At 47.7% G+C, this 27,997-nt stretch overlaps 2 protein-coding genes across 3 annotated transcripts in view; both read left to right on the top strand.

The window, feature by feature from the left end:
- PI4KB (phosphatidylinositol 4-kinase beta) overlaps nucleotides 1-8,715 on the top strand; it is a 43,738-nt gene extending 35,023 nt beyond the window's left edge. For both annotated transcript variants that reach the window (XM_035098945.2, XM_035098946.2), the window contains 8 exons: nucleotides 204-431; nucleotides 1,200-1,309; nucleotides 1,490-1,594; nucleotides 1,913-2,036; nucleotides 2,571-2,836; nucleotides 3,872-4,004; nucleotides 5,204-5,324; nucleotides 7,210-8,715. In XM_035098945.2, coding sequence (XP_034954836.2) covers nucleotides 204-431; nucleotides 1,200-1,309; nucleotides 1,490-1,594; nucleotides 1,913-2,036; nucleotides 2,571-2,836; nucleotides 3,872-4,004; nucleotides 5,204-5,324; nucleotides 7,210-7,391 — 1,269 coding nt within the window. In that variant the 3' untranslated portion in view covers nucleotides 7,392-8,715. The remainder of the gene's footprint in view (nucleotides 1-203; nucleotides 432-1,199; nucleotides 1,310-1,489; nucleotides 1,595-1,912; nucleotides 2,037-2,570; nucleotides 2,837-3,871; nucleotides 4,005-5,203; nucleotides 5,325-7,209) is intronic.
- Nucleotides 8,716-11,244: 2,529 nt separating this feature from the next.
- The window catches only part of LOC118076294 (unconventional myosin-Ie), a 44,606-nt gene continuing 27,853 nt past the window's right edge, over nucleotides 11,245-27,997 (top strand). Inside the window, exons 1-5 of the mRNA XM_035098944.2 lie at nucleotides 11,245-14,126; nucleotides 23,324-23,461; nucleotides 24,875-24,964; nucleotides 26,673-26,767; nucleotides 27,644-27,731. Of these exons, the coding sequence (XP_034954835.2) occupies nucleotides 14,124-14,126; nucleotides 23,324-23,461; nucleotides 24,875-24,964; nucleotides 26,673-26,767; nucleotides 27,644-27,731 (414 nt within the window). The 5' untranslated portion in view covers nucleotides 11,245-14,123. The remainder of the gene's footprint in view (nucleotides 14,127-23,323; nucleotides 23,462-24,874; nucleotides 24,965-26,672; nucleotides 26,768-27,643; nucleotides 27,732-27,997) is intronic.

The following is a 27,997-nucleotide window of genomic DNA, read 5'->3' on the forward strand; positions in this document are numbered from 1 at the left end:
CCAAGTGTTGGGAAGAACAGTGCACTGAGCCTTCCTTCACCCAGAGTGGAAATAAGCCGCTGGGTGTCTCCTGCTACCCCCACCCCCCGGTCTCCAAAACATCACCACAAATCTCCTGTCCTGTTTTGTCAGACTTTCTAAACTTGTCCAGTCAGAATTCTCCTTTCTCTCTCTCTCTCTCCCTCCCTCCTCCCCGTCTCCAGGCTCCTTACCTAATCTACGTGGAAGTACTTGAATGTGAAAACTTTGACACCACTAATGTCCCGGCCCGGATCCCAGAGAATCGCATCCGTAGCACGCGGTCCGTGGAGAACCTCCCAGAGTGTGGGATCACGCACGAGCAGCGGGCCAGCAGTTTCACCACTGTCCCCAACTACGACAACGATGATGAGGCTTGGTCTGTGGACGACATTGGAGAGCTGCAGGTGGAGGTATTTCAATGAAATTATTATCATTTAGCTCTGCTTCGCAAATATAAAAAGGTTGACTTTTTAACGTTTTGGTGGAATATTTCCAGTCATTTTAAACTTGTATTATTAAAACCTTTCGTGTGAAAAAGGGGGGGGGGAGAAATGCATAAAAATAATTAAGAATTATCGGAGCACATCAGATTAGCTTGCCAAATCTCGCTTATGCATAACAGACATGTAAAAAAGCAGGAGGAGCAAGAAGACGAGAGAAGAAGGCTTGATAAATATAAGCAGAGAAGTCAGCAAGAGGCTTCAGTGCCGTCCAATGAAATAATTTTCTCTGCTGATGAAAACGAAGGACAATTAGCTGGTGCAATAACACGAGATGAGCGCCGCAACCCCACGACTGGACCTAATGGTCAGGGGTCCCTTTACCTTTACCTTTTAAGATGAAAATGATGAAAGTTATGAATTGGCATTAAGTACACCAAGTACGTACCACTGCTGCCATCACTGCTGCCGCTTTTATGGGTGCTGACTTGATCACTGATGAAGACAAGAGGCTTATAGTTGGTCACAATAAAGTCAAAAAGACCCAAGAAAAATCCCTGGATCAGGAATTCAGTTACCTTTATCAGAAGGATGAAACAGCTGCATATTTTTTGATGGTCTTGAAGGTACAGCTAAAGTGATGCTGAAAGCAGGGCTTTTCCTTCAACGATGTGCCACGGAAACGGACGAAACCTCTCTGCTTCCATTGAGCTCTTCCTTCCTTCCTTTGTTCTCCAGCTTCCAGAGATTCACACCAACAGCTGTGACAACATCTCCCAGTTCTCTGTGGACAGCATCACCAGCCAGGAGAGCAAAGAGCCCGTCTTCATAGCTGCTGGAGATATCAGGTGAGTGGGAGTCTAGAAGAAACGTTCCCTGCTTGGCAGTGAGGGGTTCAGGTATAGGAATATAACATCCCTTATAAAAACCCCAAAAACCTGAGAATAGTATAATCCAGTTCCGCTTCCGTGTGTAACAAAATCTCCCCCCCCCCAAAAAAACCGTAACATTTCTCTTCCCTCTTGCAGGAGACGCCTCTCGGAACAGCTTGCCCACACTCCAACGACCTTCAAGAGGGACCCCGAAGACCCTTCTGCCGTCGCCCTGAAGGAGCCGTGGCAGGAGAAAGTCAGGTGAGGGCACTGTGGGGTCAGAGCAGAGGGTGACGGGGCCCCAGTTGTGTCTCCATGGCCTGACGTGCTAGGAAGCCAGGCATTGGCTGCAGACCAGGAGGCTCTCCCCATCTCTTGCGTGGGGCAAAGGGGCTGTTTGGGTTCCTCAGGGCTCGGCAAGGGTGGCCTGAGTCTTCCATGCCAGGCCAGGGCGGAACCAACTGCTTCCTGTATTTTAATATTTTGTTGGAAGCCGCCCAGAGTGGCTGGGGGAACCCGGCCAGATGGGCGGGGTATAAATAATAAATTATTATTATTATTCCTGCTGCTTTTTCGCAGACGGATCCGGGAGGGCTCTCCGTACGGCCACCTCCCAAACTGGCGCCTCCTCTCCGTGATCGTGAAATGCGGCGATGATCTCCGGCAAGAGCTGCTGGCCTTCCAGGTGCTGAAACAGCTTCAGGTAGGGAATACCCCACAGCAGTGCCTCAAGGCGCTTTTCATTTTCTCCTTTCTCTTTCCTCCCTCAAGGGCTGCTGAGTTTGGTCAAGTCAGATGCAGCGGTGGTGTAGAGGTTAGAGTATCAGACTAGCACCTGGGAGAGACCAGGGTTCAAATTCCTGCCTAGCTTGGGGGCCTAACCTCCCTCGCAGGGTTGTTGTGAGGATAAAATGGGGCGGAAGAGAACTAGGTGCGGCACGTTGAGCTCCTTGGAGGGAAAAAGTGGGATTATAAATTTGAATAATAATCATAATACAGTGGAACCTCAGTTTTCGAGCGCCTCCTCCTGTTTGGGACACCCCTGTAGTCTGGAGATGCCCGTCAAAATGTTGCAAGGGACATTTTGCATGCTGGACTTCTCCCCCCCCCCCAAACTGAAAAACACAACTGTCTCCTGTTGCAAAACACCTTTCTTTCTTTCTTTCTTTCTTTCTTTCTTTCTTTCTTTCTTTCTTTCTTTCTTTCTTTCTTTCTTTCGTTTGCTTTCCTCCTCCAGTCCATCTGGGAGCAGGAGCGCGTCCCCCTGTGGATCAAGCCATACAAAATCCTCGTCATCTCTGCCGACAGCGGCATGATCGAGCCGGTGGTCAACGCCGTCTCCATCCACCAGGTCAAGAAGCAGTCGCAGCTCTCCCTGCTGGACTACTTCCTGCAGGAGCATGGGAACTACACCACCGAGGCCTTTCTGACCGCCCAGCGCAACTTCGTGCAGAGCTGCGCTGGCTACTGCCTGGTCTGCTACCTGCTGCAAGTCAAAGACAGGTGAGGGAGCCCTGGGGGAAGCTGGGGTGAGGCAGTGGGCAGAGAAGGGGCGCTCAGCACATTGCAGAGAGAAGCCTCGCTGCTGCCAGTTTCAGAGCAAGAGGGAGCAGCCCCAGAGTGCGTCAGTGGCAGGGAATGGAGATGGAAAGAAAGGGGAAAGCCATTTTCCGACAATTAAGCTCAGAGCCTAATTAGTCTCCACAATCCCCCCAAGTTAAAAGCCAGTGATTCCCAAACTTTTTCAGGCAACGCCAACCTTTTGGTTCCAGAAATTCACCCCCAGTGCATCCTACCCTGCTGTATAAGAAACATTGTTTGGAATAGCGGTTTGCACAACCCACTAAGGAAGGTAACAGCGCAATAAAAGTCAAAACGGCAGCAATTAATTGCACATTCCTTCAAAGCCCAGTTAAAACTATTTAGCTCAGTGAATTCAACAAAGTGGATGAACTCCATCCAGTGATCTCAGCTTTGCGAAGTCTGAGAATCCTTGATAGCTCCAGCCCCAGCCCCTCGCCTCTTAGTGACCCCCTAGGGAATCCCATCAGGCCCCAGCGAGTGGCACCACTGGGGTAAGTTAAATATCCCCCTTTACCCTGGGCCTCAACTAGGGAGGGCCAACTCACAACAGACGTCAAAGCCCACGAACTCGCTCAGTAAATCTGCCTTCTACCTGGGTGCCAGAAGTGGGTTCAGGCATCAGTAGAACAACGTGGGTGTCCCTACCCTCCTGGTCTCCCTCCTCACAGGAAAGGATGGTCACAATAAATCTGGTGCTCCTTGAATTGCGTCTGCTCCGGGCAGCTGCCTGGGTCTAGGTTTGCTGCACCATAATCTGTGAGAAGGGGAAATTGTTTGGAAAATTTACAAAAAGCCGTGCGATAGATAGTTGACCTTTTCCAAACCAGGAGGGGGGAAACCTCGTACTCCTCCTTCAGCTCCTTGTAGAAAATGGCAAGAGATGAATGCAATAAATAATGTTTTTTTCTGCCTTGTCTCCTCCCACCCTGCAACACCCCCCCCCCCAAAAAAAAGGCACAATGGCAATATCTTGCTGGATGCAGACGGACACATAATCCACATAGATTTCGGGTTCATCCTCTCCAGCTCACCCCGGAATCTCGGCTTTGAGACATCGGCCTTCAAACTCACCTCTGAGTTCGTTGATGTAAGTTGGTGGTAGGGAGAGAGAACTCCTGCCTTGTTTTTTTGTCTGCGGTTCTTTGCGAGAAGTTTCTTTGATCAAGCAGTTTTTGAAGGGGCAGGGAGGACAGGAAGAAGCAGCCTGTGGCCAAGAGGTCTGGTTAAGGCGTATTTCTTATTTCTGCTTCTTTGAAGCCGAGGAGGTTGGTCAACCCACACACTGTCTCGGGCGTAGGCAGCTTCTTGCTGAAGCAATCCCATCGAAAGGACTCAATCTCCTCATGGAGGAGAGGGCTATCAATGGCTCCTAGCCATGATGTCTGTGCTCTGCCTCTGCAGTCGGAGGCAGCGATGCTTCTGAATCCGTTGCTGGAAACGGCAGGAAGGGAGAGTTGCCCTTGTACGCATGCCCTGCTTGCAGATTCCCACGGGCATCTGGTCAGCCACTGTGAGGTTAAGACTACTGGATTAGGTGGGCCATTGGCCTGATCCAGCAGGCTCTTCTAGTGTTATCTATCTATCTATCTATCTATCTATCTATCCATCTATCTATATAAAAATGTAAGCTGTCCATGTTTGTTATATTCCACTTTTCTCCGAAACCGCTTGACCAATTCCGTTGAAATTTGGACACAATGTCACATGTGAGTGTTTGTATAAACTTAGATTATACAGATGTCACACCTATCACAGGTAAAAACATGGTTTTGGGGGAAAAGCTGAAAAACAGGAACATGAGAGATTGCAAAACACCCTCTAGCGGCAACTCCACTGGTACTGCACCTAGAAAAGCTTCCCTCTCCAAAACAGCTCAGCTAGGGTTTGCAGGGAAGAACGAAATAGCAGACTGGGCTGAATGGAGGTGGGGGCTCGCCTGGGGTGGGGGTGGGGGCAGGACGGGTTCGGGACAGGTCATGGGTTGGGACGGAGTGGGGTGGGGTGGTGGGAGTCACAGGGATGAGCCACAGCAGCATGTGGCTGGGTACAGCTAGTTGTTATTATTATTATTATTATTATTATTATTATTATTATTATTATTATTTAGTATTTATACCCCACCCATATGGCTAGGTTTCCCCAGCCACTCTGGGTGGCTCCCAATGGAATATTTATTGGGTTTGCCACAGTTTTGCATGCAGGAAAGCTTTAAGCCTTCCAGTCCTCCCTGTTCCTCCAGCCCTTCTTTGGACGCCCATCTTCAACTTTCCTCCTTCCCCCTTTCAGGTCATGGGAGGCTTGGATGGCGACATGTTCAACTATTATAAGATGCTGATGCTGCAGGGCCTCATCGCCGCTCGGAAGCACATGGATAAAGTCGTCCAGATTGTGGAGATAATGCAACAAGGTAGGTTTTGTGGGTTTTGGGGTACCTGGACAGCTTTGGGATTTCAGGTCAGGCCACCAGGTCACAAACACCCCCACCTCAACTCAGTAGAGTGTCTCCTCCACCACATACGAGAAGCTCCCGGTCCACCCATCCACCAAGGGGCACCTGCACTGCCAGGCCCAGGATCGCTGGGATGCTGCAAAGGGTTCTGGGAACACCGGGCTCCAAACCCACCTGGATAGTTTTCTCCCAGCGCACACACACAAACTCAGATTGTCGTCCGATTTCAAAGAACCGCCTTAGCTGTTGAGCCTGCCATCCGGTCACGTGGCCTTAAATAACCCCGTAACACAGACGCCCTCATGACAGAAGTGCAAGGAAACTTGTAAGCCGCTTTAATCAGCGGCCTAAAGGAGGCACAGGCCTTTTAGAAAGGATAGGGTTTTTTTGTTTCTCTTAAAAAAAGTAACCAGAGCGCTTGTTATCAGTTTGTCCTGCAGGTTGCCAGTGTTGCTTGGGCGAAACGCAGCAGAGTCAGGCCCCCGCAGTAGCTCAGGTCATCAGTGAGTGTCGAGAGCAGCGTATTCGGATAAGTTACTAGTCCATAAGAAAGTAACAACTGCCTTGCTTGATCAGGCCAAAGGTCCGCCTGGTCTGGTGTTCTGTTTGCCGCAAGAGACTGGTGCCTGTCTCTGGAAGTAGTTCTCAGAGACAGAGACGGCCAGCCCCTTTATTTATACCTGGCATTTGGAGGTAGACTGCTCCTGAGCATGCAGGCTTCCCTTTAACGACCTACTGCAAACAGCAGCTGTTGGTACTGGTACTTTTATCCTCCATGAATTGCACAATTCCCACAGGGTGTTCCTCCCCCTTTTTAAAAAGTTTTCCCCTTCCCCAGAAGATTTCAGTGGCCCTTTCAGGACCTGTTGGATCAAGGCAGTTCAAGGCTTCCCAAAAAAGGGCACTACCGGCACATCCTGCCCACCCCCCTCTATGAAAAGTATGCTGCGATTGGGCAGAAGAGCAGGGTCGTGAGAGTGCCTGTTTTGCATAGCTCTGCGGGGATATCGTTTGGCATTTACTACGAACGAGCCTGTTTTAAAGCTCTCGACGCAGCCTTCGCTTTCCAGGCAGTAACCCACGCCATCGAGTTGAATGGCGGCTACGGAGGGGCCTTCATAGTGGTGGCACCACCCTTTATGGGTGGACACTGTGGGAGGCAATCGTGTCCCCCCCCAAAAAAAAAATCATAACAATACTCTTAACCCAGAGTTAGAAACTCAGATATATATGCTAGCTGCTAAACGACAACTTAAATCAGGCATCCCCAAACTTTGGCCCTCCAGATGTTTTGGACTACAGTTCCCATCTTCCCTGTCCACTGGTCCTGTTAGCTAGGGATCATGGGAGTTGTAGGCCAAAACATCTGGAGGGCCGCAGTTTGGGGATGCCTGACTTAAATCATGGCTACAGTTGCCACCATATAATAATAATAATAATAATAATAATAATAATAATAATAATAATAATATTTCTGTGCTGTCCATCTGGTTGGGTTGCCTGAGCCACTCTGTCTATTCTCCAGGGGGTTGGACTGGATACCCTTTGGGGTCCCTTCCAACTCGACCATTCAGTGAGTCTTTGTTGAGATTCCTGTGCGCGGGGGGCTCGGAACGTATTCCCCGCGTAAGTGGGGGGGCGGGGACACCTGCAATTTTATCTATCATTTCATTCTTGGAGGGTTCAGGCAGTTCGTAAACCTTACAAGATAAATAAGATAAATGCTTCTCAGCCTTCCCGGCGGACAGAGAGAGATGGATCGTGCCCTCCCCACAGCGGCTCTACGCTCCTTGGGCCAATTTGGGACTTCAGAAGGCGCTGACTCTCCCCTCTCTCTCCGCAGGCTCCCAGCTGCCCTGTTTCCATGGCTCCAGCACCATCCGCAACCTGAAGGAGCGATTCCACATGAACATGACAGAGGAGCAGCTTCAGCTCCTGATCGAGCAGATGGTCGACGGCAGCATGCGTTCCATCACCACCAAGCTCTACGACGGCTTCCAGTACCTCACCAACGGCATCATGTGACCGCCTGCCGCGTTCCCCAGACATGCCGGCGGAACCGCCCTCCCCATCCACCCCCCAAAAGTCCTTGTCGGAGGGAGCTGGATGGCGGAAGTAGGGAAGGAACCGAGGAGCTGCCCTCCTCCCGAGGCACCTCTTGAACGCAGCACCCCTTTTTACCGGATTCTTTTAGACATTGATGGGGTCGGGGTGTAGGTTGGGGGCTTCAGGGTAGGGAGAAGGACCTCTCGAACTAAGCTAGAGAAGCTTCTCTCTCTTCCTCCCCCCATGCGAAAATTTTGAAGGATCATGTAGGAAAGAAAACCTTGAGATCTTTGCTTTTCCCCCCAAGAAAAGCAACGAGCGAAAGGACGGAGCCTTTGTTCTCTGGACGTCAGAAAATCACACACGAAGAAAAACCATGTTTTGCCCTTGTCGTCATCCTTCCTCTCCCCCCACCCTTGAAACTCGAAAATCATTTCTTTCAGTATTATACCTCGTCTTGTCCTCTGAACTGTCACTCTCTCGCAACAATCCCGCAAATGTTTTTTATGGGCCCAGGGGATAGTGAAGTGGGTTGGGTGGATTTTGGGGAGTGAAGAGGGAATGGAGAGAGAGAGAGAGAGAGAGAGAGAGATGGACCTTTGCAACAGCTCCGGGAAATCATGCATTTCTGAGCCTCCCATTTCCAAGACCCCCTTTTCTTCCCCACTTCTAAAATGCGGGGGGGAGGGCGCCCTCCTCCCCTTCCGCCTCTCTCCCCCACTTCCCAACCCATGCATGTTTCTTTTCGTTTGTGTGCGTGTGTTTCCGTTGAGACAATTAAATTCCCCGCCATCACCAAACCCCTGTATTATTTCCTGCACAAGTTAATGCAAAGACGCCACCATTTGTGAGTTGCACAATGGCCGGTGTTTTCATTATTCCACACCGCTTCTCCAGAGCACAGTTTTTGCAGTGGGAATTGGCTGCCAGTGGGGCAGAAGAGCACTCAGCCTTTGCCACCCCCACCCCTTCCCCACAGTGGGAGTTCTGTCTTGCACCTCTCTACTCACTCTCTATATATATTTTCTTACACCATCCATGGCATGGGAAGCATCTGCTGAGCATTTGGCAATACTAGCTGCAGAGTTTTTTTAACTGTTCCCTTAGTTTGTGTTGCGTTGAAATCTCCTTAGCACTGCTGCAGAAAACCTCTTGCCGCTGTTCGTCCCGCCACCACCTCCTTAGAGAATGAAAACATTCTTTTCTTCCTGGGTGTATTTAGTTCACTATTTCCCACTGGGCAGCCAATCTCTCTCTCTCTCTCTCTCTCTCTCTCTCTCTCTCTCTCTCTCTCTCTCTCTCTCTCTCTCTCTCTCTCTCATAGCCATTTAAAGTATTCCTCCCTCTTTCCCCCCAGTTTAACAGTTGCCCCAGTTTACAGCTCCCAGCATAGTGCAGCCGAGACGGGGCCTGCTCCCAGGGAGCCCCACGCCTCTATGGTTCCCAAGAGTCAACGTTCCCTTCTTTGGCTGAGTTTTGCCCTCCTGCCCAGTCCTCTGGGTCTCTTAGACAGTGCCTTCTCCTCCATCGCTCGCGGTCGCAAACACGCTAGGATCTGCCACCTCTTAGAAAGCAGCTACCATGGAGCCTGGGAGGTGTCGCAAATGGTCGCTGGGACGCAGCTCCCTGGAGACATGAATGTTTTATGTTTTGTTTTTTTGCAATATGAATTTTAGAAACAGCTGTGTGTGTGTGTGTAGGGTGGAGCTGCCCTTTGCCCCCTTCCCTCTTTACAAAAAGAAAAGAGAGTTGGTACTTCAAGTCACTGAAAAGTGGCGGCTTATGTGGTTCTGTTGCGGGAGGAAAGTGAGCCCAATTCCATGTATTCAAATAAGAAATACTGCTTTTTATTTGGGGGGGGCAATGCCATGTGAATGTGGGGGGGGTGCATTTGTGAGTCTGACACCTCATTCTGTGAGGTTTTTGTGTTTTGTTGCTTTTCCTTCCCTGTCCAATCTTTCGGCTGGCCTCTTCCCCCAAATCTGTATATGATTCCCGCCCCCCCCCCCCCCCGTGCTATACCAAGTGTGTGTACATAGCACTTAAAATCATGGCGTACTTAAAAAAAAAGCAAAGAAATATTTTTTATTTTTACAAGAGACCCTATATTGAGTGGAAGGAAGCAGTTGGGAGCTTGGAAATTGCTGCATAAAATGCAAAGAGGTGGTAGTAGACATTCCTTTTTTCTTTATAAATGTGTGCGCTGTTTTTAAATGTGCAGGTTCACCGAGCCCTTTTTTATTTTTATTTTTTTAAACAGATTAAAAGGGGGTGGGTGGGGGAGCTGTCGGTCTTGATGCAGCAAACTGCGTTATCGCAGGCAGCTGTCCAGAAACATCTGGGCGGGGGCAGATGGCAGCCTTAGGCCTGCAAGGGGCGGGTGATTTAACAGGTCTCTTCCCCCACCCCAATAAGCCTGTGCTCAGGTGTGTGTTTGTGTGTGAATTCCGTTCCACCCCTCCAGTGGCAAATTCTATTTACACCTTCTGTTTACAAAGTTTTTGGTGGCCCTTGCACCATTTTTAAAATCTGAACTAAGGTAACAAGAAACACAATCTCAGAAAGATATTTCATGATGGGCGCTGTTTGCTTTCATCTGTTGTGTCTGTCAGGTCCTTCTTGTTAGATAACCCCCCCCCCTTTTTTTAGGTAGGGGGATTCACAGTCATCCTCAGCCACTCTCTGGCAGGAGAAGAGCACCTTGGAGGGGGGAAGACAGGGGAAGGAAGTGTGCACCTTTTTAAAAACCTGCATCCACACACAAAAGCAGAAATTGGGAGGGTTTTTTTGTTTTTTGTTTGGTACCCCCTAACCTTACAGTCGTACATGTTTTGGGCAGCGTTGACTGAATCTGGTAGAAAAGTGATGCATTATGAATGTCTTGGTGAAAAGCACAGTTTTAAAAGAGCGAGAAATGTAGTGTTTTGTCGTAACAACGGCTACATAAATCCCTCTTCCCCTTGCCAGTTCCTGCGGGGAACTTGTGAGCCACCACACCTTCTCTGTGCCTGGAAGCCTCTGGGTGACTGTAGCAGCTTTGCTTCCTGCTCTCTTTTTGCGACGGCACTTGCTGCATGCAGCACCTTTTTCAGGAGCCTCGTGGATGACTTCCTGCAGCAACAGAGAAGGCAACAAGCATGTGGGGAAACGGGTGGCAAGAGGAGTGGGTCTGGAGCAGCTGTCAAAAGCAGTCACTACTACAGTCACCAGGAGACTTCCGGGCACCCAGTGGCTAACAGGTGCTTGCACGAACCACTTTATTGAGATCCCAAATAGGTGGTTATTTCTTTCTCCCAGCACCCTCTTGATTTTAATGATCAGAATGAGGTCTTTTGGCTTGTGTAGCAGGAAGTCACAAGTCTGAATTATAGCTGAATTGGGGTGTCAGCAAATGAGACAAGCTACTCTGCCAGCAAGGGAGGAGGGGCTTATCACTGTTTGTAACACCAACCCCACAAAAGTGGGGAAGAGCTGTAGAAAGAGGGTAAACCATTAACAAGTGAGGAAGCAAGCAGTCTTAAAATGCATTACAAATTGCATTTTACATATGCGCGCCCCGCCAGCCTCGTTAAAAGTCCTCCCCCATTTTCAGGAGAGTTGCTGATGGCTTCCAAAAACGTTTGTGCATGACCATTTTGTGTGTGCGTGCATTTGTTTTCCCCCCTTCATTCATTCTTTCTTTCCCTAGTTCAGGCATGTCAAACCTGCGGCCCTCCAGATGTTTTGGCCTACAACTCCCATGATCCCTAGCTAGCAGGACCAGTGGTTGGGGAAGATGGGAATTGTAGTCCAAAACATCTGGAGGGCCGCAGGTTTGACATGCCTGCCCTAGTTGGTAAGGATGGGCCAAAACTCCAAAATAAAAATCTATGAAATGAACTTACATTTCTAATAAAAATGTCCTTTTTAAAAATATATATTATACATATGTAAAGAAAAAAAATGCAAGCCAAATATTTGCAGAGAAGCTGACCTCCGTTTCATTTCTTTGGGGGATGAATACAATCTTTGTGAACAAAGGGTGTGTTTGCAGTTTGGGGGGGAGGTAATTTTGTGGCTGCAGTGCTAGTGATAGTGGCTCTGATGGCAATTGGCTGAGCTGCCCTGATGTCACCAGAAGAGAGAAGCAGGTGCAGTCACTGGTTCTGAAGCGCCTGGGGTGGTTCTCCATCGCTCCACGCTCTGGGAGATTTCCCGTGGGTTTTAAGAGCAGGATCGACCCTCTTATAAAAGGGGCAAGAGACTGGCAGAGTCTTGCCATGGGCATCTAAAGGGGATTGCAGGAGGGCCCCAGAAAGCAGAGTCCGTAGCGGGCAAGTGGTCAAAGTCTCAGAGCATAGCCTTAAGAAAATGTTGGAGGAATGAGCCAAGAAGGCCGTGGCCGGATGGAGAGGGAAAGAAAGGCTTGGTGCTTTGCACTGATTTTAGGTGAATGGCTCAGTCATTTGTCTTCCATCTGCAGATTTTGTTTTGTCAATAGGTAAAGCCATACTTTTTTAACTGGGGAGAGGGTAGTCATTAATTTTAAAATCATAAATAGATAGGTGGGGTTCTTGGGGAGGCCAAAAATACTTTTTGTGGGGTGGGATACAGTCTGTGCACCACAGGTTAGCCAGCCCAATCTAGGGGCCTATCCCTTCCAAACACCAGTCATTCATCCAGCTGAAAACTTTCCGTCACACTGCAGCTTCAAACTGTAGCCCTTAAAACATGGCTGCCGCAGAAATGTTAGTCCTCCATTTAACTGCATTGAACTAAACCACAGCCTTTGGCATTTCAGTCAAGAAATGCTGACCTGACCCCCTTGCAAAGATGTGCATCTATTTAAGCTGCTAAGTGTGAAGTAGGAACTCCATCAAAGAAAAGGAAAGAAGTATCTAGCCTTTGCGTTTTGGTTCTTTTCCCTCTTTTCCCGACTTCCTCTGAGCTAATCTGTACCACGTCAAACTTGAAAGCCTTGCTATCACCTCATTCCCTTCCCAGAGCAAGTAGGGGGTCCATCCATTGCCCAGGGGCTCTGGGAAATGATGCCATTGCTCCTCTTCTGGGGGAAAAAAAGTATTGGCGCTGTGCTGTGTTTCCCCTCCAGCACACCACACAACATCTCCCACACACTGCCAGGGGAAATTTCCCAGCAATTCTTCCAAATTCTGTCAAGATCCACGCATGCAGCCTTATTCTGATGGGGAGCCTAGGGATATACTGAATATTTGAAAAGAAACATAGAAAGTTGCCGGTTGGGATCGTGGAGGAGCCAGTGACCTGGACTGATGCATCAAAATAATCCCATGGATGTCTTAAAAGAGAATTTTCTAAAAATGCAACTTTGATGGTATCTAACACCTTGGAAACTGTCGAAGATGTACAAAGGTGTCGCAAGCAACTGCTGGAGGTGTGGAGACAAATCAGGCACTTTCTATCACATGTGGTGGCTAAGAAAATACAGGCATTTGGGGAGAGTATCCACTTAGAATTACAAAAAATGATAAAGATTTCCTTTAAGAGGAAACCAGAAGCTTATCTTCTTCTGGGGATTACAGATTCGGATATCCCACAAAAAATGAAAGGTATCTTTTTATATGCTACAGTGGCAGCAAGAGTTCTTACTACTAGAAAATGGAAGAGTGATGAAATTCCCTCTATTCATGAATGGATCCAAAAGCTAACAGATCAGACAGTTTATCAGAAAAAAATGAAGAACAAACCAAAAGAGGAATTTGTCTCAAAATGGGAAGTTTTCAAAGTTTATTTGAAAAACAACTACAGCAGTTTAAACTCTCTCGCAGCATTTGAATAATTTCAGTAGTAGCTTTAAGAAAGATATGAGACCTAAGATAAACCAGTAATTAGTTAATTTATGATGAAAGTGTGTACTGGCAACAAATAATATATAACTGAAATAAGGAATAGATGGGAGGCCGGGTCTATAGTCCAGGGACCATTTTTTGCTTTATTGATTTGTAATTAATACTGTCGTTATCACTGGTTTTATTTGTATTTTTGCTCTGTTTTTTCCTTTTTTGGTGTGTCAAAAAAAAAACCCAAACAAGCCCCATGGAGTTAAATGTGGACTGCGTGCCCCCCTTCCATTATTTCACAGTTCACATACAGTAATTACCTTTTTGCCCCTCCGTGGTGAGTCTCCAACCCGCTGCTGCGATTCCTCCTTCGCCCAGGAGAGGGCAGCCTTGCATAAGCGTCGCGCCCGCAGCTGCGCGGCTCCGCCTTTCTGCTCCACTAGGGGGCGCCTGCGAAACCACCACCACCTTTCCTTGCCATTTCAATGCAAAACCTCAACCACTCCACCCCCCAGCCAGCCTAAGGGGGGGGGGGAGAGCAAACCTCAACCTAACAGCTTACCTGTCGCTGCCTGCCTTCTTGCCTTCCTGCTTTCCTCTCCTGGCCCAACCCATCTGCAGAGGAAGAGGGCGATCAGGTCAGGAATGTTTTGAAGGGAGCAGTTGATTTCGCTCGCTCTCTTTCCTCCCCTCCCCCTCCTCCAGTCCATCAACTTTGGGTGCACTTTCGCTTTGCGGGGGGGTGGCTGGGGGGAAAGTACCCCCACCTCCCGAGGAGAACTTTCCCAGCGCCTGAGAAAAGGAGTTTGAAACGCCGCCGCCGCGGCGAGCCTCTGATGGGCGCCACCTGCAAGACCGAGTAAGAATCAGGAATTGCCTGCTGCGGGTGAAGATCTTGCAGCCAGATTCCACCATGGTGAGTGTTTCGGTTTTCCTTGGAAACAGATTATGGATCTTCTGCCTCTCCCCCCTCCCTTCCTCGTTTCGTTGGGTCAAGCTGAGCGCCCAACCAACTTCCCTCCCCCCCCCCACCCACCAAAAAAGAAAAAGTCGGATCAAGTTTCTTTTCCCTCTCTTTGATCTCCGCGGCAAATCCTGAACTTCTTTTAATTTTCTTTCCCGCCTCCCTATATATATTTATATAGGCCCCGATTCTCATGTTCAACTTGTTTGGACATTCTGGTCTAAAAATGCGCGCCTGAATTAAATTAATGTGCATCTTGACGGTAGATCTTAGTGACACTTCTAGAAAGAATGTTGAAATGGGCCGATTTCTGTTTAGCCTATTTAGCAACAGGTGACCCTCAGATTTGGGGTTCTTTAAAAATCGCAGCCAGCGTAGAAAGAATGCAATTATATTTTACAGCATAAAACCTATCTACTGTCTACACAGAAGTAAGTCCAATAAGAATGTGTATTCTTATTCAAGTCATTGACAGTAGATCTTAGCTGTTGGGAAAAAATGTTTCTGTTATTTTAAAAAGGTTTTGTTTGGAAATGGAAATAATCTTTGCAATTTAAGAGAGGGGACATTTTTTCAAACAGTATGGAGGTAATTGCTTTCAAGTCACCTGGATGCACTTTTGAGATAATTTTAATTGATATGTGCTTAAATGTCACTGGAATGCCTTCTGTCTCTTCTCAAGGTCTGTCTTTAGATTTTCCCAACAAATGCAGGCTCCGTGGCTCCATCTTCAGTCAATATTTTTTGGCTGTGTTTATACCATACATTTAAAGCTAGCGCGCGCGCACACACACACACAGAGCGAAATAATTCTGGGAACTGTAGTTTACTCCTTACTGCTCTGCAGTTCCCAGCATCCTTTATGAACTACATTTCCCTGGTTTTTTAAGAGTAGGAAAATGTGCTTTAATTAATGAAGAGTTCTCCAGAACCTAAAAAAACCCCTTGCTCTTTTGTCACATTTTAGTTGGCCTAATCATCATCTTCTTTGCTGGCTTCCTTAAACTGCGGCTGAATCACCTTCCGAATTGCAGCTTAGAGAAACTTCAGATCAGAAATAGCTGAAGAAGGCTTAGGTTTCCTATCTGAGCAGTTCTTGGAAGGAGCCGGCACTGGGGTGGGAGGTTTCCCTCTCCTTTTGCAGTTTTAGAAACAGCCCAAGAGAGGTGATAATCCAGAAAGGGCAATCTCTCTCCTGGCTTTTCTTGTGGGCTGGTGAACTGCCCATCAAAATGATGGCTGGCATACTTCTGCCCTCCAATTTCCCCTATTTACCAGGAAGAGTTCCTATTTTCTGAGCCCTGTTCCTGGTAAATCGCGGTTTATTTTTGGTGACGGCTTTTTAAAACAAAGTTGTGAATGCATCAGCTTAACCAATTGCCCCTCCACTTAATAACTTAACCCACAACCCTATAACCCAATAACTGCCTATCTACATGGTTGTTGCTGAAATAATAATGCTTCAAAGCTAAGCACGTATAGAACCCCAACATATGAGAGTATGTATTCCATAGGGCACTGCCTTTGACTGAATCAGCTAAATGATTCTTGAATTGCATGGGGTTGGACTAGAATAGATGACCCTTGGGATCACTCCCAACTCTACAATTCTGTGATTGGTCTATGTAAAATCAATGTTACTTACAATGGCTGGCAGCTGATCTCCAGAGTTTCTGACAGGTCTTTCCTGGGGAAATGCTTGTCGTTGAACCTGCTCTACCATTGAGTTGTAGTCATTTCCCTAAAAATAAAGTGAGAGGCTAGTCCTCATTGTTCTGAAGAAAGGGCTGATTTAAACAGGAACAGAGGGAACTGCCTTATTAGCATGCAAAACTTAATTTTGCATTTTTTTCTCAGTGAGGGTTCTTAAAATATGTTTGTGAGTGAGAGGAATTCAAATCTGCTACAGTATTTATGCAAATGGACAGCGTTTAGCTTGGCAAGTCTACATTTGGTGAAGAAGCACATAATTTGCTTTTGAAAAATCAAAGAATTTTCATTTTACCTTTTGAAAAATGTCAGGCAATACTAAATAACAACAACAGCGACGACAACAACAGGGACGTGGCAATCTTTTTTAATGATTTATGTGCAATTTTGCATACATAATACTTTTGAAGCAGAACTTAATTATATTAATTCAAAATATCTTGAATTCCCAAGTCATGCTACAACTTTTTAGCAGCCTTCATTTTTGGAAGTTGAAAAGTTGAAAAATTCAACACACCCTCCTGCTGTCGCTCACTACTGTCAACACTGACAGGCAGCAATTTCCAGGGGAAACAAGGAGCCTCTCTGCCCTACCTGGTGATGCTAGTAGGGACTGAGGCTGGGAGGGCAGGGACCCTCACCAACAGGGGCAGGTCTGTAGCTCAGAGGTAGATGGGGGCAGGGAAAAGACTCCCTTTCTGAAATGCTGGAGAGCTGCTGCCAGTCAGTGTGGGCAATATTGGGCTAGATGGGCCCCAGTGGTCTGACTCCATAGAAGGTTGCTTCCTGCCTTTGTACACAATTCAGCCCTCTGTTCAGAACCATGAGGACTAGAATCTTGCTTAGTTTTTAGGGGATGGGCTGGAGCATCTGGGGATGTCCCTGGCCTGAAACCCTAGAGAGCCTCTGCCAGTCAGTGCAGACACTACTGAGCTAGATGGGCCGGTGGCCTGAAAAGGCAACTTCCTGGGAATTTGTGGGCCTCCCTGTGGGTTTGCCATGAGAATTCACGCACCGGAGGTGACGTAATTTTGCGTGTGGATGCATCAGCGAGTGAGGCAGCCACCGGACCGATAGCGAGCCATGTGTGCGACCCGCCCAGTCTCCATTTCTGGCCACGGGCGGGAGGCAACTACGAGAAAGCGATGAAATGCAGCCAAATTGTACTATGCCCTTGTGACTCTGTTTAGCTCCATTTCCCCCTGAATGAAGCAAACCTCTCCTAGCCATGCCAGCGGGGTTAATGGTTAACTTCTTCCGTGGGGGTGTGATTCTGACACCCTACGTGGGTGTGTTTAGAAGTGGGTGGGGGAATCCCTTATTATGCCACCCTGCCCAGCGGAGCCCTTGCAGGAAAAATTAGGCAGGACCAGGCTTGATGGAGAAGCCTTTGGAATGCCCCCCCAGGGGACACTGAATCAGCCTGTTTGGTTCCTCCTCTCTCCCATCCCCCCCACCCATGTGCTTCATTTATTCCTTCCCCCACAACTGGGTGACCATGCACGAAGCCAGCCCAGGTCTGATTCAGCGGGGCGAGGCTTCCTCGATACAGGCGGGTGATGTCAGCTCCTTGATGTTGCCTTCAACGCTGCCTGTTTCCCGAGAGCTGATACTCCAGGTGACCCATATGCAATTTGGCCTCCTTGGATCAGAGATCGTGCCCATGTTTGTTTGTTTTTTAACGCAAAGGAAGAAAAACTACATTTTGCTTCCTTTCTGGGGAAGGTCCCCGAAAGAAATAGGGTGGGCCCACACTCCGTCCCATACCCTTGTTGTTTCAGTAGGGGGTTCCTGCCAAGAGCAAGCAAAGTACAGTAGGGGCAAATGTAACAGGGAGAATGCCAGTGACAAAGGCAGAAAGGTGACTGTTACCCACATTTGTTAAGCAGAACCTCCATGTCCTCACGCAGTATACCAGATGACATACGAGCCCGCGTGGAAGTAGGTTGTGCAGGCACTGGGTGTTAAATCATTGCAGTCTACAGATGTCGTCAGGGTGGAGCTGTGTTTGCACGGCAAATAACGCCTTACATTCCTTCCACACAGGCCTGGAATCTGGAGGGAAGGACACTTCAGACTCTTGATTCCCCTGCCGTGGTTCGGAAATAGTTTTCGTAGCACAAGTTTGCAGTCTCAACTTTGGGAGGGCTGGAGAGGGGGTACAGTGTCCCGGAATGCTCTTGTGGCAGAAGAGCGGGCAATCGAGTTTGGTTTGGTGTTCCTCCTCATCTGTATCGCTGCCGAGCTCTTTCACCTGGGAGTCCTCCCCCCCCCCCCCGGCGGAAAGGGAATCTTGGAGACTCCCAAGCCGAGTTAATAAGCGAGAGAGAGCTGACAAGAGGAGCAGGTTTCGCAACTGAGAGAGAGTTCCGCGCCCAGGCTGCGCTGAAGGAAATAAGGGGGTGCAGGCGATTGTTCGGAAGGCAAGAAACTATGGAGGCCCAAGGAAGACTTGATGATCATATTGTTACATAGGTAAAGGTAAAGGGACGCCTGACCATTAGGTCCAGTCGTGACCGACACTGGGGTTGCGGCGCTCATCTCGCATTATTGGCCTAGGGAGCCGGCGTACAGCTTCCAGGTCATGTGGCCAGCATGACAAAGCCGCTTCTGGCGAACCAGAGCAGCGCATGAAAACGCCATTTACCTTCCCGCTGGAGCTGTACCTATTTATCTACTTGCACTTTGACGTGCTTTCAAACTGCTAGGTGGGCAGGAGCTGGGACCGAACAACAGGAGCTCACCCCGCTGCGGGGATTCAAACCACCGACCTTCTGATCGGCAAGCCCTAGGTTCAGTGGTTTAGACCACAGCGCCACCCACGTCCCTTTATTTTTGGTTACATATTTTGTTACATATTCACCCCATATATACAACATGAACGTCTCACAGCATTAACACCCCAAAAGATCTGGCTTTTCCATCAGTCGCAGCTTAGGATCCAGTATAGATCAAGCATTTCTCTGTGTCTACATCTTCCAGTGTCTGCATCCAGCTCACACCCCACTGGCTAGAGACAATTAAGTGGACAGATCCGCTCATTGCCTTACAAATAAACTTGTCTGACTAGTTCAGCGATAGAATCCTCTGTTGATAAACCTCACTGTGGAGAGGACCCCAAGAATTGGGAGGAACTCAGGGCATCATCCAGACTCCCCCCCCCAACCAAAAGTCACCCATCCCTGTAACAATGTGTACATTTACTCAGAAATATGTCCTGGTGAGTTCAATAGGGCAGGTTTACTCCCAAGCGAGTGTTGCATAGGATTTTACCCTGTGTTTCCAAATGGAAAAGTTTAGGAGCTAAAGGGAGTCTCAGCCATGCTGCCTTAAAGTCCCAGAGGTAGCAGGATGGAGCGCAGAGTCTCACCAAGGATGGCACATGGAGCAAATGAAATGCAGTGTTGTGTAGGGCTTAGTGTGTCTGTGTCTGTGTCTGTGTGTTTGTTCCAAACTTCTCAGGGCTGACATCCATGCAGAAGGCACTTTTATTTCATCTTCCCGACATAACCTTAGCTGTTAATTGCTGCGTTTCTATGTGATCTTCCACGCGGCGCGAAAAAATCCCCTACTGGAAATCTAGCAGAAAGCCCTAGCGCTCATTTCCGTGTTGATCGTTTCCAGACAAAATCTCTTTGCGAACCTGGAATATTGTGTGGTGTGTTTCCTGCAGGTTTTTTTTCATGGCTCCCCACCCCACCCCCGCTGTTCATATGATGAAATTTAGGGTGAATTGCAGCAGAAGAGAAGCGGGCCTGTGCAGAAAGGGTGGGAAGAGTGGCAGCATAGTTAAACTGTGGAACTCCCTTCCACAGGAGTCAACGACGGCCGTCCTCTCGGATGGTTTTGAAAGACAACTGGGCGAATTCACGGTTGAGAGCAGCTCATTGTGGCTGCTAGCCAGGATGGCTATTCTCCATCTGCGCGGCCGGAGGCAGCAATGCTTCTGAATGTGTTCGAATCCTGCTTGCGGCTTTCCCAAAAGAGGCACCTGGTTTGGCCACTGTGAGGACAGGATGCTGGACAAGATGGGTCTGATCCAGCAGGCCTCTGGTGCGAATGAAATTTAGCGTGTGAGAGACCTACGGTACCAAAACCCTACAGATACCATGGGGCAAAAGCTGTGGCAGAAGCCCCAGGCAAACAAATGCAATTAAAGCCCATGTTGGAAGGGTGCCTTGTGTTTGGGGCAATGGCAGCTGCAAGGCAGCGTGGGCACCACAACCACCCCATGGCAAGCGAGGCTCTGGGCTGCCCTGAGTGAAGATGGCAGGCCTGTGTGCCACAGAAAAGGAGGCCCCTGAAAGCATCGGCCTTGCCAACGCCTTTGTCCCCTTCTCAAGCACCGCCGGGCCTACGCCGTCGCCCACGGCAACCAAGCCTGGACCTGGCAACTCCGGTCCTGCTTTGTGATTAAAAAGGCACCCATCTTGCGCCCTTTAGTGGCGGCGATGACGGGAGATGTCAACCCTCGGCTTCCTTCGGCTGTAGACTGTTTCGAGTATAGCGGTTATTAAAAGGAAAAAGGGAAAAAACAGGTTTGGAACCAGATGTGGCACAATCCTGTTGAGCAAAGAGTCACCCCCAAATTAAAGGGGCCGAGAACACATCAAAAAGGGGGGGAAGGGAGGGGAGATCTTTCTCTGAACAGCCGCAAGTCAGAGGTGCACTCGGCACATGCTCGGGTAAACCCTCTCCATTTGTGCTGGATGCTGATTCTGGAAGAATTAAGCGAGGGTGAATCCACACAGCATGGATCCTGGGAACTTTAGTTTGTTAAAAAGCGCTGGAAATTGTGGCGCTGCAAGGGGGGAAACTACAGTTCCCAGGATTCTCTGTAGGAAGCCATGCACTTTAAATATACGGTGTTGAATGTATCCTCAGAACGATGGCAGGCTCTCTAGAGACGGCCAGATTGCGGAGGGCTTTTTTTTTTTTTTTTGCTGTTAATTCTGCAGCTCCAGCGACATCCCTGTGGTAGACATTGTTGCAGGTTATGGAAATGGGGGCAGGGAGTGCATTGCAAATTTAAATGGGGACTTCCTTTTCTTTTCTTTTTAAAGGAAACTTAAACTTCTTAGGTTTAAGTTTAGGGCATTCCTGAGAGAAGTTTGCATGATGCAAGCCCAGCCCACATGGTCAAATTCCGGTCAAATTCCACTCGCTGAGTGACTAAGGCCAAGCGGTGGAATTCGAACTCGGTTCTGGAGTTTATTATGCATGCTCCCCCTCCATCTCTCCTTCCTTTTTTGGGGGGGGGGTTGTTTATAATCGCACCCCCTTCTTCTACTACAGTTGCCTCGCTTCATTTTTGGGTGTGGCCGTGGGAGAATTTGTCCCCCTTTTTGAGCACGGGGCTGTATTTTTCTCTCTCTTGCTTCCAGGCTGCCCATCCTTTCTCCACTCTGAGATGGCTACTGTGCCCCTTGCTTTTCTTTCCCCCTCGATCCTGGCACCGTCGCCTGGCAACCGCCATTGTCTCAGCCAGCTTGGGAGGGAAGGAGCCCTAGCAACAGGCCTTTTCTAAAGTTTGCAAAAATTTGCACACACTCACTCACAGGAAAAGACCACCCAAGTTTGGTGGTGCAAAAGAAATTTGTAGTCCCTGATTTTTATTTTTATTTTTGTGGGGCAACAGGGAGTGAGGGGATTGAGGGTTAGCCAATGCAATTTTGAAGACATTAGTAGGACCTGATTGCCTGGTATATTTAAAGCAAAAAAACAAACAAAAACCTTTCAAAGTGAGTAAGAAGAAGACAAAATGTCTAAGCTCTCTCCACCCCAAACTTTAGTTCAGTTTATTTCTCCTGGAGAGGTCGGTTGATGGACTCAACGAAGTCCATTTCTCTGCAGGTTGTTACATTAATTTATGCAAAAGGTTTTTTAAAGCTGTTTTCTGTTAGCCCTTTATTCAGAAAAAACAAACAAACAAGAGAAAGTATTCCCTGATCTGTCCCGATAAAGGCAAAAAAAAGAAGAAGTTAAAAAGCAAAGTTGGTAGCCTGTGATTTAAATTACAAATCTATAACATCTAATTTAAAATAAAATTATATAAAAACTGTCTCATACTCATATGAGCCAGGAAATTTGCGTGTAATGATATCCCAAGTGTCAATAAGTTGAAAAAAACATATGAGACAAGTATCTTCCGAAACATAAAAACCAGACATGCTTCGACTATGAAGTCTTCAGATATGGGAGAATCTGTGGGAGAAGATTGATTTGCATGCAGAGCCATGGAAATGTTTGCAATGCACTTCAATGAAAAATTCTCTTACCAACTGAAAAATATAGACCTTACCGTCTTCCTAAATACATCATTTGGCCAGACCCCCCAAATATATTTCTCTCCAAACAATGAATATTTTTGTACAGACAAGTTGCTCCTCTTAGAACTATGAGGACTAGAATCTTTCAATTATTGTTTAAGGGAGTGTCCACATCTCAGTGGTGGAGCCCACTGGCTGGACACAGAAGTTTCCTGGTTCAGTCTCTGAAGGCCTCTCGAGGCTGGGACGGACTCCGTCTCCAAAACCCTGAAATGCTGATGTCAGTCAAATTAGTCAGGACCATGATAAAAAGTATCTTCCTGTGTTCCTATTCATTCAGTGATGAGGACTAGAACAGGGGTCAGCAACCTAAGGCCCATGGGCCAGAAACAGCCCGCAGAGGTCGTTTGACCGGACCACGAGCTGCCCCTGAACCCAGTTGCCCGCTTGCGTGCGGTGCTAAAACAGCGCAGCGTGGTGCGGGGACGCGCTTCCGCAGCACTGGAAATCACATCTGTGCATGTGCAGGCGCTGAAAACTGTGTCTGCGCATGCGCAGATGCTGAAAACTGTGGGTGCACGTGCGATCCCACAGGGATCTCTATGGGACTGATCCGGCCCAGGAAAGATAAACCTTGCTGACCTGACCTCTGGACTAGAAGCTTGCTTACAATACTGAGCTAGATGAACTAGCGGTCTGGCTCGATTTAAGGTGGATTCCTCTGTTTTTCTTATGTACTGAATTTTTGTGGCTGGACGTTTATGGTTTATTTTCACTGGTTTTTAATTGATTGATTATTTTAGTTTAATTGATTGATAATTTTAATTGATTGATTATTCTTACACTATGTTGTATTTAATTGTTTACCGCCTTAGGAATATTTGTCCCCTTTCAAGACACCGTAAAAATATTTTTAATAATAATAATAATAATGTTTTAGATAATATTAAATTACAACATCACCCTTTGGAATTCTTTCCCTCTGTGGTGTTTTTGGTACCAGCAAACCTTCTTAAAGATCTTTCCCGTTTTGCACCTTTTCTGGTATTGTTTTTAAGGTGTCTTGATCGCTATACAGTAGTGCGCTTGCCGCCCTGGGCTCCTTTGGGAGGAAGGATGCCTGGATATTATTCAGTAAACACAGCTGCTAATAGTACTCTCCTTCCCCAGGTCAGCAAAGAGCGGTATCACTGGCAGACCCAGAATGTCAAGCAGACTGGGGTGGATGACATGGTCCTGCTGTCCAAGATCAATGAGGATGCCATCGTGGAGAACCTCAAGAAGCGGTTCATGGATGACTATATATTTGTATCCCTTTACACGTTGTTGTTGTTGCTGTTGTTGTTTTTGTGGGGAGGGCCCTAGTCAGCCTTGAGTAAAGGCTCTGGCCAATTTATTTTGGGGAAAGAATTGAGGTTAGGACCCGCCTTTTCCTTTTAAACGCAATCAGCAGGTCCAGGGCAGGTAAGACGGGGAATTCTGCCAGAAATGGCTGCAGAAATTTGCCGATATCCGCTTATTTGTGTCTGGAATGGAAATAGATCCAGAGAATGTGATGGGTGTTTGCTGCAGTTCACGGATTGTGGTTGAATCCTGACAAGACAGAAGTACTGTTTTGGGGGGACAGGAGGCGGGCAGGTGTGGAGGACTCCCTGGTCCTGAATGGGGTAACTGTGCCCCTGAAGGACCAGGTGCGCAGCCTGGGAGTCATTTCGGACTCTCAGCTGTCCATGGAGGTGCAGGTCAATTCTGTGTCCAGGGCAGCTGTTTATCAGCTCCATCTGGTATGCAGGCTGAGACCCTACCTGCCCACAGACTGTCTCGCCAGAGTGGTGCATGCTCTAGTTATCTCCCGCTTGGACTACTGCAATGCACTCTATGTGGGGCTACCTTTGAAGGTGATCCGGAAACTACAACTAATCCAGAATGCAGCAGCTAGACTGGTGACTGGGAGTGGCCGCTGAGACCATATAACACCGGTCCTGAAAGACCTACATTGGCTCCAAGCACAATTCAAAGTGTTGGTGCTGACCTTTTAAGCCCTAAGCAGCCTCGACCCTGTACTGTATACCTGAAAGAGCATCTTCACTCCCATCGTTCTGCCCAGACACCAAGGTCCTCCTCCAAGGGCCTTCTGGTGGTTCCCTCACTGCGAAAAGTGAGTTTACAGGGAACCAGGCAGAGCAGGGCCTTCTTGGCAGTGGCGCCCACACTGTGGAACACCCTCCTGTCAGATGTCAAGGAAATAAACACCTGACTTTTAAATGGCATCTGAAGGCAGCCCTGTACAGGGAGGTTTTTAATGCTCGTGGTTTTTTGTTGGAAGCCGCCTAGATTGACTGTGGCAACCCAATCAGATGGGTGGCATATATATAATAAAATTATTGTTGTTGTTGTTATTTATACTGCCCTGTACCTGAAGGTACATTATTTTGCAAATGATATGCCATTGGTCGCATTTCCGGCCCTCCCACCATTTGCATTGCTATGAATGGGTGGAATAATGCAATGGCGACATAATTAGTTCGGTAGAGAATGTCATTTCACCACAGCGAATCAAATAATGGAGAAGGTCCACATTGCCCCCCTCCTTTGGCCTGATCCAGCTTCAGGGCTCTGGCTGCTTCAACTGGGAGGGAACCTGCTGGATTTGACTGCTCACTGAATTGCTTGCCCACCCTTGTCTTGTTCCTCAACCCTTGACTTTCAAAACATAAAAAGACCTACATTGGTCCTGTGCTGATTTCCGTGAACCCCTTCAAACAACTGCCGTACTTCACCGACCGCGAGATCGACATGTACCAGGGGGCGGTAAGTGACTAGGTTTGCCCTCCTTTTGTTTATGCAGCTGCCAAGGTGGAGAGTGTCCCTGGGCATGTGCAGAGTTCCGCTCCCCCTTCAGGTGAAACTGGCTTCCCCAGCTTCCCTTAAAGGAACTATTGGGATCTGTCATTTGTAGGAATTCCATTTTTCTGAGCCTTGCCCTGACAACTAAATGAGAAGCGGTTGTCGAGGCACTCTTCGATTAGAACAGGGCAGGGGAATATCTGTGCCTTTGCCCCACCCCGATAGTTACTCCCCATCAGATCAGCCCCAGAAGCCAGCAGGGCCCAACAAGCAGGATGGGAGTTGTAGTTCAGCAGCGCCCAGAGGGCCACAGCTAAGAGTCTCGGCCACCCAGGAAAGCTCTTTTGAATACCGAAGCAACAAAAAGATATTCTGTGTCCCGTGCCAGGCAGTCAGAAATTCAACTTTCCCGGGTCGCAACGGGCGGTCAGCTTCACCTGTTGTATTCCTGCCTGCTGTGCTGCTCCTACCTTCCAGAACAGGAAGGCAAGGAAAGGGGGAGCTGGTCTGAAGCTGTGCTGGAGCTTGGGAATGGCTTCCTCTTCCCCAGTGACGCTGCGAAAGCCGTGAGTCAAAGGAGGGAGTGTGGCCACACTCACAGAGTTGTGCAACTGGAGCCCAGTCAGAAGTGCCATTGATTTGCCTTGCCCACTCTGACCCACATGGAGGTCTGCTTTGCTCTGACACTGCCATCTAGTGGCCGGTGGGCAGACCATCGCCGTTGACAGCTGTAGGAAGGGAGATTGATGGATGGATAGATATTTTTTAAAAATTCACAGAATCATGGAATTGTAGAGCTGGAAGGGACTCCTTAGGATAGCAATCCTTACCTAAGGAGCCATGTGGCTCCTTTTCAAAAAGCTCTGCTTTGCTTTTAAAAAAAAAGTTCAGGTTTTTATTTTCTCTCGCTGTTTTTCTGCCTTACTCCGTTCCGCTGTCCCTATTTGTCAGGCTCAAGTTGTATTTATATTTCATGCACGAATTAATTTTTAAATTTGCACATTTGCATACGCACCCCAGAACGCTTTGGCGGCGGGTCAATCAACAAATATTTTAAACGGACTGCAACAAATCGGCAGAGCTGTGCAAATAGCTTATTCTTATTTGGTGGGATCCGGCTAAGTTCGGCTTAGAGAAGACGCAATGAAATGCAGGGACATAAGTTTGTTGTGTTGATTTTCTGCGCTCTCAAAAAAAAACATGCATAAATGAATGGATGGATAGATTGCTGGTGATGATGTTGAAATTCCTCTAAATCAGGCATAGGCAAACTCGGCCCTCCAGATGTTTTGGGACTACAACTCCCACCATCCCTAGCTAACAGGACCAGTGGTCAGGGATGATGGGAATTGTAGTCCCAAAACATCTGGAGGGCCAAGTTTGCCTGTGCCTGCTCTGAACGGGTGTGTACACTTACAAGATGTGTGTCTCTTGCTGTGTGGGATTAAACGAGAAGGATGGTGGAGAAGCCATATACACCACCTTGAGATATAAATGCAATAAATAAATAAATTCTCCAGGTAGTCATTTTCATGCCTGCGCCATTGCCATGATGGGGGATGCCCCCCCCCAAGGCCCTTTTCTGCCTAGATCTTAAAATACCTTGGAAAGCAAAGGTTTTCTGGAAAATAGGATAATCAAAGGTCTTACGTGGGCTGTTTCTTCTTCACAGGCGCAATATGAAAACCCTCCGCATATCTATGCTCTGGCTGATAACATGTACCGGAACATGTTGATCGACGGGGAGAATCAGTGCGTCATTATCAGGTAATGTTACAGGGACAGAAAGGGTGGCATTGATAGGAAGAAAGGTTGTGTTGTTTGGGGGCTTTTAGATTAGGAAAAAGATGACATAAGCAGTGGGAGAGAGGCATGGTATTTGTAAAATCCTGCACAGTGTGGAGAACTGGGTAGGGAAGTTTGCGGGGAGTGGCTGTTAAAGATTATTTTATTTCATTTTAGAAATGAAATATATAAAACAAAGAGATGGCAGGCAGACAGAAATTAAAAGATGAAAAAACTACAAAATAGGCACATATAATCTGTGCTGTTGCAGAGGGAGTTAAAATGACAAAGTCCAAGTCACGAAAGCAAAAAGCAAGACTAAATGTTGTCTACAGATGAAGAATATTAGCATTATCTAAATATATTTTAAAAATAATAATTGTCCAGTAGCACCTTAGAGACCAGCTAAGTTTGTTCTTGGTATAAGCTTCTGTGTGCATGCACACTTCTTCAGATAGCATTATCTGACTATCAAGTCTAGTTCCAGATTTGCCAGCCTTCTGAAGACGGTTTGAAAATGATAGTTCTCTTGCATATGTAATAAAGGAATGCCAAATCATATAAAATGTGCCTGCAGGTTCTAGTCCTTGCCACGATCTCAAATCATACGCAGTTTTCTCCATAATAGCTATATTCCAGTGTGATTGGTACCAAGCGTCCGGTGTCTGATTTTAGTAGATAAACGTGTCTTCCTTTCTCTCAGAAGATTAGAAGTCAGAGGTCCCCCAAGGATTCCGGGCAAATGAAGTCCTTCTTCATACAATGCAAACATACGGAAACTCCCTGCCAGAAGATGGCAAGGATTTCTTCCTGCCTCCCTTCTTGGTTCTTTGATATCTTCCTCTCTTTGTGTTGTAGTGGGGAGAGTGGCGCCGGCAAGACTGTAGCAGCCAAATACATCATGGGCTACATCTCCAAGGTGTCTGGTGGAGGCCCCAAAGTGCAGGTATTAAATTAAACTTCCCCGCCCCTGATTCCAAACAGTGGTGCTTAACATGAGCCAGCTGCGTGATGCAGCAGCAAAAAAAGCTAATGCTATTCTAGGCTGTATCAACAGAAGTCTAGTGTCCAGTTCAATGGAGATGATAGTTCTGCTCGATTCTGCCTTGGTCAGACCACACTTGGAATACTGTGTCCAGTTCTGGGCGCCACAATTTAAGAAGGATGTTGACAAGCTGGAACATGTGCAGAGGAGATGATGAAGGATCTGGG

The sequence above is a fragment of the Zootoca vivipara genome, chromosome 17 (genome assembly GCF_963506605.1).
Source record: "Zootoca vivipara chromosome 17, rZooViv1.1, whole genome shotgun sequence".
Classification (NCBI taxonomy): domain Eukaryota; kingdom Metazoa; phylum Chordata; class Lepidosauria; order Squamata; family Lacertidae; genus Zootoca; species Zootoca vivipara.